We start from the raw sequence: 11,138 nt of genomic DNA, 5'->3' as shown, positions 1-11,138 counted from the left end.
CCAAATTTGGGTCCTCTCGTGAATGACAGGTTAAAATTACAGATGACACAACAGACATGTTGTGTCAATATAACTCTATACACCAAAGAATCATCAACAGATGCAGAAATATTCATGACGGAAGGTTTTAGCTCAGCAATAATAGACACTGTTGGACAGTTTGTGGACAAGAGTGGCTGGACAACTACAGTACTGTTACTAAATAAATGTGTGAAGACTATGAAACAGACAGAAACACAAAGTCACAGGCCCCTCAAGTTTGGAGACTCCATTAAAAAGTTAAAGATACCTGCTAAAATTGGAAACACTTTAAAAATAAAGTAAAATTAAAATTGCACTCACTCTGATAAGCTAGTCGGTGCTACTGAGGAAGAAATACTGACACCGTGTGGCGAGATGAACACAAGTGAAAAGATGAACATTTTGGAGAAACTTTATAAATAGTTTGGGCATGCCTCTGCTAATAAAATACAGACTTGTGACTAATTCTAGCAAAAACAGACACAGAATGTGACAGTTTTCTGAAAAAGTGAACCAGTGTGAAGTGAGTCAGAAATATTGTAAGATCAAACCAAAACCTGTTGTCGGCTTACCATTAGCATCTACATAATGAAACAGTCGCTGTAAATCTGCATGAACTTGAACCTGGAGTTTCTTATCAGTTTACCTGTTTCAGTGCTGGTTAGAGTCTTAAACACCGAGAGGTCTCTGAAACAGTCAAACATTTTATCTTTGATTGGATCAGTGCGCATGACATACCACAATAGTTGTTCAGTGACAACGGTCATGAGTTTAATAACGAGGAAGTGAGAGGCATGGCCGAGAACTTTAATACCGAAGTTAAGACAACACCTGCTTACGAGGAGGTACTTGGTACTTTCCATCCTGGTACTTTCCAGTATGGAATGTACCAGGAGTGGTCAGTGGTCAAGATGGTGCAGTATTTTTTATTAGACAGAGAGGCACCAATTCAGATTTAAGAAAAGCTACTCATGAGCACAGGCTTCTGCCTGTGCTCATGATTACCTGCGATGAGGAGAACAATTAAGGACAACATACAGTCAATATCACTGAAGAGGAAGTAGGAGACACAAGTGCAGTAAATCCTGAGAATGAACCTTTGTCTGCTCCGGAAAATGCAGCAACTGAGAGACAGCACATTGGAAACACCATCATAGACACGGGTCAAATTTTAACATTCAGAAATGCAGAGGGTGTCTCACAAAAAGCCAAAGTGCTGGATCGTGCTGGCAAAGCAAGAAGTATAGCTTGGAGTTGGCTGAGCCTGCAAAAGTGGCTGACAACAGTCACTCAGCTGATTTATCACAGATCTTCACATCCCAACAGTTCTTGATATGGATACACTACACAAAAGGATATTTTTGTGAGTAAGGACATGTCATTTCATGAAGCAAAGGAAAATGAAATAAAAAAACAGGAAACAAAACCACGTCTTTGAAGAAACTGAGGACAATGGAAAAAAGTGTCTCTAGTTGTGCATTCTGAAAGAGGTTGAATATGGAAGGCTTACCAAAAGCAAGGCTTGTTGCACAAGGATTTGCGGAGCTACAATTTTCTGATCTAGAGAAGGAGTCACCAACCTGTGCCTTAGGTTGTATTCAGACCAACCCAGGATTAGAATCCTGAATCAGTCTCTAATCCATTTGTCTAGGAATTCCGAGTTTTTGGGGAGGTCTGATTACAAATTTGAATTCCAAAACGGACTTAAAAACCGAACTCTGATCCACCTGAAAACCTAGGTCTCAGAGCAGTTGAAGTGAACTCTAAAACGGTAGAAAACCTGTCTGAATGCAACCTGCCTAGAGACCGTTTCAAAAGCAGGAAGTTAGCAACAGTCCAGGACATTCTGGTCAATATACTCTCTGCACTGCGGGTCAACACGCACAATGAACCGAGCTTCATGCTCGGTTCATTGTGCTGGTTGCTAGCTGTTCCAGGCTCTGAGTTGAAATAAAGTGTGAAAATGATCCGATCGTGCTATCCGTGGTTCTGAACTGATTTGAATTTGTCATTTCTTGATTAGTGACCATGTAGCCTGATGTTTCTGTTGTTCTCTTGGTTTGTTGTACTTCCTGTCTGTTTGATGGGTTTCAGAATGACAGTCACTGTCTGTGGTGGTGAAACTTGTACGCTTAGCTGTTGCAGGCATGTCTATGTTGTAAAGTTATGTTATCATGAGCTTTATTATTTAGATATAAAGGGCCCGGTCATTAGCCCCGCCCCCCGGCCCGACTCTGACTTGTTCCGCTACTGCAAGTCGGCATGTATAAAAATTAAAGTGGGATGAAAGTTTGCGTAAATATACACAAAATGTTTACCTGCCGTGAAAATCTGCAGCAGCCGCGCAAACTTTTTTATGTGGACAATAAAATGAGATCTAGATCTCAATGGGGTTTACCTGGTTAAATAAAGGAAATAAAAAAAATAAATAAAAAAAAATAAACTACAAATCACCAAAGCACATGAAATGCATGTTATCTGTGGGACATTTTAAGTCTCACTGAAAAAGAAAACGGGGTCAGACCAGCAGATTAATTCCAAACCTTGATTATGTTAAGGGGATCAAGGTGTGTAGATAATCACACATATATAAGAAGCTGCGCAAAGGTGTGCTGCATAATTGATGTTATTTTTTGTGAGGTGACCTTATATGTAATCAAAGGAACCCTTTAAATAAAATATAGAATTACTATTAAAACTACTCATACTACAACAAGCAAGCACTGTTGCCATGGTTACTGGGACACATGATGGCAGTTTTCCAGGTATTTATACTAATTTTCATACGTACTTATGGGTGACGACAGGGCGTGCCAGCAGGTGGCCCGCCAGGTCTCTTACCCTCAAATAGGAATGTATAAAAGAAAAGCATGCCATGTGCATTTGCACTGTTTTATACATGAGTTTTTGTGTGCATGGCACCTGTCACAATTTGTCTGCATGTCAATTTTTAGTGTGAAAGCTGCACACTCTTTTATACATGTGTCCCCAGGGCCCATGTAGGTGGACCATCTACACGAAACTGGGCCCTGACACAGTTTCGTGTAGATGGTCCCGCCAGTTCCACTGAATTTTGGAGCATCTGATTTATTCATGGAGTATAAACTGTGGAAAGACTCTTACAGTTTCTTCAAAGTCGCAAGTGGAACTATTCATGTATAGGATTTGATGAGGAGAACCATTCTGCTGCATTGCATAGGAGCGCCAATGCAGAGGATCTTTCCTAATTTACTGGGAGACAAAGGTACATTTGCTCAGGCTGTTGCCGCGCTAGATGCATGCTTCACTCCTTGGAGTCATGTAGTCCTAGATCAACACATGTTCAGACAGAGAGCTCAGTGCCCTGAAAAGTCAGTGGATGCTTTCATGAATGCGTCAAGAAAACTACCGAAATCACGTGACTTGGGCACACTGGAGAACGATATAATACAGGATCAGATAGTGGAGAAATGTGTCATGAAAAAGCGAGAGAAGAGAGATTCAGCCTAGAGCAAGCCAGTGTTATAGATGTGGAATCAACACTTGTATTGCGGATGAATGTGAAGCTAAGACAGCAACGTGCCTCTTTTGTCAAAAAACAGAAAAGTATGCACCCATGTGTTTTAGGAAGAAAAAGAAATAACAGAGAACTGTGTTATCCTGAGATTGTTACTGTGATTGTGAGATTTGCCAGACCAGGAATGAGACGACAACATACATGGCAGCTAGAACAGCACTGGAACATGTGTTAATAAAGAAGCATAAAGTGAACTAATGGTTAACCCAAAATTCGGGCCGGGCTGTGGATTTAAATTCTGGCAAATAGTCTTTTTAAGATCAAGTCCCAGTACTTCAGTTTAGGTACTCACAGATGCTTTTTTAAACCACCTTGTTCTAAATAAAATGAACTTGTTTTCAAAAGTTATTGTGTGGATTATGAGTACTAATTTGTTAATTACTTGGTGAGTACCTAAACTGAAGTACTTGTACTTGGTCTGAAAAAAACTGGTATCAAGACATCAAGACAACCCTAATCTTAAAGCATCTTATGAGATGCTTAAATGTTTACTACTGTATTTTGTGTTTTACTTTGTTTTCCTGTAAAGCACCCTGTACATGAATAATGCAGTAGAAGTGAAGTTTAATAGGCTTGTCAGAGGTGCCAATACGTGTCAGGAGTGTTATATTCCTGCCTTCAACAATAATACAATAGCTGGAACCAGATCACCTGTGTGAGGCATGTTCTGCAGAAGTCAGAGACTGCATCTCAGATCTATCTGCCTCTGCTCGACGACAGGGCTTTTTTTTCATCTTCAGGCTGCACCGAGAACAGTTGTTGATCCACTGAACCACATCAGGCTTCATTGTTTGCCAGTAATACCTGTCAAACATCAAACTGTGAACAATGATTGCATGATAACTACAAGTAATTTATGACATGTAGGGAAAAATAAACATGTAAAAACCTTTCGTTGAGCAGTCTGAGACACTTGCTGACATTGAGGTGGTTAAGTTCGTTGTGAAAGTCCAAAAGAGCCGTTTCAACCTGCTGCCTACTCCTCAGAACCAAGCGCATCTGGTCTCCTGTCACAATGTGCAGCTTGTCATCTGTCAACAGGTCAAATCATCAGTGCTGTAGCAGAGAAGTCAAAATACTGGTATGAATTATTTGTTGCTTGTATTAATCATGGTGGATTTCATTTGTCCAGACTGTTAAGGATGTTTTAAAATTTTAAACTCAATGCACAATGAAAGAGACCTTGTGTATGTGGACCATAGATGTCAAAATGAAGCTCACAGGTCAAATTTGAACCCGAAGATCATTCCAAATGTCTACGTGACCGGGCTCCTGGTACACAGCACATGACACAATCCACCAATCACTAATGCCAACAAGGGGTAGGAAGGGTGAATTGGTGCGACGTGGGGGTGGAGAAATGGTCCTCAAGTCCTTTTTGCACTGCACAGCTGGATCCAGGCTAGCCTGGCTTCAAAGCCGGCTGAGCATTTTTGTTTTGGCACTTCCAGCCCAGTCTCACAAATAAATATATGCAACTTTTTCCTGCACTGAAAAAAAATCCACACTGTGGTCTCACAAATTGCATATAAGTAATAAAATGAAATGATTGAATCTAAATTGCAAATATGCAAATATCCATTTGCAGTAGGCTGAATGTATATTATCTAACAACTTCCTAGTCTGCATTGGTTGTACATAAGCAAATAATTAAGGATTTTGAAATTGATCTGGAGGATGTATCTGGGTTCTGTGCTCCATTGGAATTACAAGTGCTACTTCAGAATCTGAATGGCAAATGTAATTAACATTTCTACGATTGAATCTGAACGCTGATCAAACGCTGCACGCTGTCGACGAGATCACCTTGACAGCTTTAGCAGATATTTGACTGACATAACGGTGCCTGCCCACCTTCGAAGTCGTATTCCGTACTAAGTAAAAGCAAAAAAAAAAAAAAAAAAAAAAAAAAAAACAGCACAATACAATAGGGGCAGGCCTCCAGTGCAAAAAAGCCCTTAATTGTATAATTATGGGCAAGGATATTTTTTTCATATTGGTCTGTTTGTGAAGAAAAATAGCAGCCTTCATTGTTTTAAATCAAATGAAACTGGTTCTATGTATCTTTTTGTCTCAACTGTCAATAACACAGTCCTGGTTGCTCTGCCGGTGCACTCTGGACCCAAAAGCACCACGTCCCCACATTCCTCTTTCTGCATCTTTCCTTGACATTCCACAACACAGAAATAATAAAGATGAAGTTTCAATAGGTTTTAATTTAATTTCATAGCTGTATTACACTTTGTTTGTTTTTATATGAAAAGATCTATCATATTATCTGAAGATAAATATAAATAAATATCACATTTGGCCCACAACTTTGTAGACGTTTTTTAATTTTGAATCACTGTGTATTTGACACACCTGATCACTAAAGGACAGAAAAACCTTTTGCCTCAGTGATGACGAGGATCAGAATAGAAAATCATATAAAAGTCAGATATGTGTCCATTTGTGATTTCAAGCCTCTGATCAGACTGTTTGAAGATAAATGCAGTTTTTGATAATTTGCTGACCAAAATCTTTTGCTGCTCTTTATTCTTTCTTTATACAACCTGTTTATACAATTTCCATCCATTCAACCATCCACCCCTCCTTTTCCAGAGTCAGGTCGCAAGGGTAGCAGACTAAGTAAGGAGGCCCAGACTTCCCTCTCCCCAGCTACTTGTTCCAGCTCCTCCAGGGGAATCCCAAGGTGTTCTCAGGCCAGCCGAGAAACATGGTCCCTCCAGCGTGTCCTGCGTCTCCTCCTGGTGGAATATGCCCAGAGTACCTCACCAGGGAGGCATCCAGGAGGCATCCTGACCAGATGCCCGAGCCACCTCAACTGGCTTCTCTCAACGGGAAGGAGCAGTGGCTCTACTCCCAGATGACTGAGCTTCTCACCCTATCTCTAAGGGAGAGCCCAGACACCCATGAGAAAACTCATTTCAGCCGCTTATATCCTTGACCTCGTTTCGGTCATGACCCAAAACTCATGACCATAGATGAGGGTAGGAATGTAGATCAAGAGCTTCGCTTTTAGACTCAGCTCTCTCTCCACCACGACACACCAGTACAGTGCCCGCTTCACGGCAGACGCTGTGCTAATCCGCCTGTCAAACTCCTGCTCCATTTTTACCTCATTTGTTAACAAGATCACAAGATACTTAAACTCCTCCACTTGGGGCAGGACATCCTCCCCGACCCACAGAAGGCACTCTACCCTTTTCCGGCTCAAGACCATGTCCTCAGTTTTGGAGGCGCTTATCCTCATCTCGGCCACTTCACACTCGCCTGCAAACCGCTCCAGTGAAAGATGTAGATTATGACCTGATGAAGCCAGCAGGGCCACATCATCTGCAAAAAGCAGAGACATAATCTTAATGTCACCAAAACGGATCCCTTCAACACCTTGGCTGTGCCTGGAAATTCTGTCCATAAAAGTCATGAACAGACTCGATGACAAAGAGCAGCCTTGGTGGGGCCCGACTTAATGCGGACCAGTCTCTGACACCTGTAAACTATATTCCCAGAGCACCCCCACAGGGCTCCCTGAGGAACACAGTCAGACACCTTCTCCAGGTCCAAAAAGCACATGTAGACTGGTTGGCCGAACTCCCACACACCCTCCAGGACCCTGCTGAGGTTGTAGAGCTGGTCCAGTGTTCCACAACTATGACAAAAACCACACTGCTCTTCCTGAATCTGAAGTTCGACTATCCAATGGACCCTTCTCTCCACACTCTTACCAGGGAGGCTTGAAAGCATGACCAATCTGTAGTTGGAGCACACCCTCCGGCCCCCTTTTTGCCAATCCAGGGGAACTGCCCCCGATGTTCACTCAATGTTGTAGAGTTGTGTTAACCCACACAACCCTACAACATCCAGAGCCTTAACTCTAGGAGAATCTTGCCACTGAAGAACTCTTTAACCACCTCTGCAACCTCATCCCCAGAGATTGGAGAACCTGACCCAGACTCCCCAGTCTCCACTTCCGCAATGGAAGGCATGTTGGTGGGATTGAGGAGGTCTTCCAAGTATTATGCCCACTGGCCCACAACGTCCTAAATCGAGGCCAGCAGCAAACCACCCCCCTATGAACAGTGTTGGTGATGTACTGCTTTCCTTTCCTGACACGCCAGATGGTGGACCAGAATCACCCCGAAGCCATATGCGAGTCTTTCTCCATAGTCTCTCCGAAGTCCTCCCATGCCCAAGTTTGTGCTTCAGCAACAACTCAAACTGCATGCCAATTGGACTGCTGGTATCCATCAGCTGCTTCTGGAGTCCCACAGACCAAAAAGGCCTAATAGGATTCCTTCTTCGGCCTGACATCGTCCTTCACCGAAGATGTCCACCAGCAGGGTTGCCGCCACGACAGGCACCAACAACCTTCTGGTCACAGCTCCAATAAGCCATCTTGACATGGGAGGCACAGAACATGATCCACTCAGACTCAATGTCCCCTATTTCTGGAAGAATATTTTCAAAGTTGTCCCTCCAGTGGTGGGCATCCTCCCCCACCACTGGAGCCAACTCACCACCAGGTAGTAGTCAGTGGACAGCTCTCTTCTTGTGACACAAGTTTCCTGACACTAAAAACACATATGGACACTCTTATGCTTGAACATGATGTTCATTATGGACAATCCATGACAAGCACAGAGGTCCAACAACAGAACACCACTCGGGTTCAGACCAGGAAGGCCGTCCCTCCCAACCACATCCCTCCAGGTCTTGCCATGTGAGCGCTGAAGGCCTCCAGCAGAACAAGGTCACTCTCCAATAACCCCCTCCAAGTCTCCAAAAAGGATGGGAAATCTGAACTGTTGTTTGGTGCATAAGCACAAACAGTCGGAGGGAGGCTACTATGTTGATCACCGGGGTGAACCCCAATGTACAGGCACCAAGATGGGGGGCAAGAAGTATGTCCACTCCTGCCCTGCGCCTCTGACCATGAGCAACTCCAGAGTGGAAGAGTGTTCAACCCCCTGTCAAGGAGACAGGTTCCAGAACCAGACCAGTGCGTTGAGATGAGGCCGACTATTTCCAGCTGGAACCTCTCAACCTGACACATCAACTCAGGCTCCTTCCCCACCACAGGTGACATTCCACGTCCCGACAGTCAGCTTCTGTAGCAGAGAACGGATCGCCACAGTCCCCACCCTTGGCCACCACCCGTCCCTCACTGCACCCAACCCCTTTGGCCCCTCCCACACAGCCCATGGAAAAGGGGACCCATATTTCCTCTTAGGGCTATGCCCATCCAGGTTAACGCCCTGCCACCAGGCATTTTTTGTATTTCCTTTTAATTCTTGTAAAGCATTTTGTATTACCTTGTTGCTGAAAATGTGCTATATAAATAAAATTGCTCCAGCTAACCCTTTACCTTAATCATCTAAAATGGTGTGCTAAATTATTTTTCCCAGTTGCAATAATCCATCTGGTGTAAAGGCTGTCAAACAAAATGGATCCCAGAACTTGACTAACCTATGATAGTGTATCTTTTGCAGAATCTCCTGAAGGTGTTCTTCTCTACATAGGTTAGTCCAGGAGGGTAAATGCGTCTGCTGATGTAGAGCTCCACTGCATTATATTTTGCAAAAAATGCCTGTTCATACAGAACATTATTGGAATTTTATCACATAATACAATCTGTGGAAGAAGTTTCTCCACTTGGCTACATACCTCCTCTCCTACTGGTGTTGAGGTCAAACCATCTGTCTGAGGTGATGGAAGAAGAACTGTTACAGGCTGTGTGCTCAAATGAAAGAAATGAGTCGCATCTGTGCCTCTGTGTGTCTCACCTTTGAGTCGTTGTGGATGTTTAGCGTGGGCACGGCATCTGGAAGGAGGGTGTTTTTTCCCCCACTACTGTCATAGCACTCCTCTGTGAAATGGGCTGAACAAATGGAGGACCAGAGCCGAGGATGCCAGTTCCCCCGGCCACAAGCCTTCAGCCACTGAGACAGCAGTGGCATATTATGGAGAGGAAACCTGGATGTTCAGGAGAAAAGAAAACATTTGTCTGTTTACATTTTAGTTGCATTGGTCACATCGACAGGTGTGGCAGAAGAGTCAGAGTCAATTCAGGTGAATAGTCATCCCTGAAAAATCAATATGTTCAATAAATTTCAAGGATTAAATCATCATTGGTCAAACATTTGGTTTTAAACAATGGTTTTGGACATTTCTTTAGAAAAATTTAAAAGCTTTGGTCTATTTGCCCTAAGTAATTAAAGACAAAAAGTCAAAAATACACAAAACCCAGACTTTGTTCCATCTTATCAGGACCCTGTATTTAAAATCTTGGATGATTTTAAAATCTTGGATAAATCTGAAAGATTGCTGATGTCCCAGACACCAGCGTCATCATCAAATTATACATAGACTTCAATCAGTAGAAATAAAGATTCCACTCCAGAGTTGGAGGAGAATGCTGAGATCAACCCAGGTCCAACAGGTGGGGGACGAAAGACAAAAAAATGCTCAAAGCAGATATGCTCCCACGAGTAATTTCTTTTGGATTCATCAATTATGAAGTATCCAACAAAAAACGGAGTGCAACATGCAAAACCTGCAAGAGGAGGATCTCAGATGGAGATACAACTAACTATACTACATCATTATTATATTAACAAAAACACACAATTTCATTATAACATTTATTTTTTTACAGTAACATATATTTGATCATGTACAAATAATTCTTAAATGGGCAAAAAGAAAAAAATAAATTGCCCTTGACCTACTGTGGCCACGGCAGGTCATGCTTCTCTGGTAATTTGAGCTGTTGTGCAATGTGTAGTGCACATTCAAACCTCCACAGCACCAGCTGAAGATAAGTAAAAAAAACAATGTCGCAAAAAAGGACTTATCCTTCAGCAACAGAGAAAAAAGAAGGATGAATAGAAAAAAGCCAAGAGAAAAGTATTGCCGTCATGTCTCTTGGTAATGTAATGTTTATCAAAAAGATTTCTGGAGCTACTAATAGAAACAACAACGACATTGAATGGTCCAGTTCAACAGCCAAACATTTATCCAAGTGTCTTTGTATTTGTGTGAAACTGAGTTTTAACTTTAAATGTGTTGATTCTCGTGATTGGTTCTGTATGTTTTTGAGGTTTGTTGTCTTCATAATGTTTGAAAATAAAAATAAAAACTTCTCAATGTTTGACGTTGTCTAGCAAAATGTTTTTACATCATACTACATGGCTACTATATTAATATATCAATGAGCTACTCTAAGCTTAGCGTTTCTCAACGGGTGTGCCACTGTCCCCCACAGGGCGTTCAGAGGAAAAGTGTTTTAATGTTGGTCTGGATGCATGCATCCTGGGAAGGACAATGAAATATCGCTCTTATAAACATGTAATTACTAAAATCACGATACCCTCACTATGTATCCCTGAGAAAAGTGAAGCCATTTAAATGAAGAAATCCTTCCATGGGTGATGCCAAGATAGAGAGCATTCGTTTTATAGAGTTAACACCAATGCTGTAAGCCAGGGGTGTCAAACTCCAGTCCTCAAGGGCCACTGTCCTGCAGTTTTTAGATGTACCACAGGTACAAAACACT

General features: G+C 42.4%; 1 protein-coding gene across 1 annotated transcript in view; it reads right to left on the bottom strand.

Moving 5' to 3' along the window:
* Positions 1-9,587, bottom strand: part of LOC103132758 (uncharacterized) — an 11,279-nt gene extending 1,692 nt beyond the window's left edge. Inside the window, exons 1-5 of the mRNA XM_007544552.2 lie at positions 9,367-9,587; positions 9,248-9,283; positions 9,050-9,170; positions 4,467-4,608; positions 4,229-4,381 (exon numbers count right to left, since the gene is read on the bottom strand). Coding sequence (XP_007544614.2) covers positions 4,229-4,381; positions 4,467-4,608; positions 9,050-9,170; positions 9,248-9,283; positions 9,367-9,540 — 626 coding nt within the window. The 5' untranslated portion in view covers positions 9,541-9,587. The remainder of the gene's footprint in view (positions 1-4,228; positions 4,382-4,466; positions 4,609-9,049; positions 9,171-9,247; positions 9,284-9,366) is intronic.
* Positions 9,588-11,138: the final 1,551 nt, after the last annotated feature.

Source organism: Poecilia formosa, unplaced genomic scaffold (assembly GCF_000485575.1).
Source record: "Poecilia formosa unplaced genomic scaffold, Poecilia_formosa-5.1.2 Scaffold1289, whole genome shotgun sequence".
In the NCBI taxonomy this organism is placed as follows: Eukaryota; Metazoa; Chordata; class Actinopteri; order Cyprinodontiformes; family Poeciliidae; genus Poecilia; species Poecilia formosa.
This window is presented reverse-complemented; position numbering and strand designations above follow the sequence as displayed.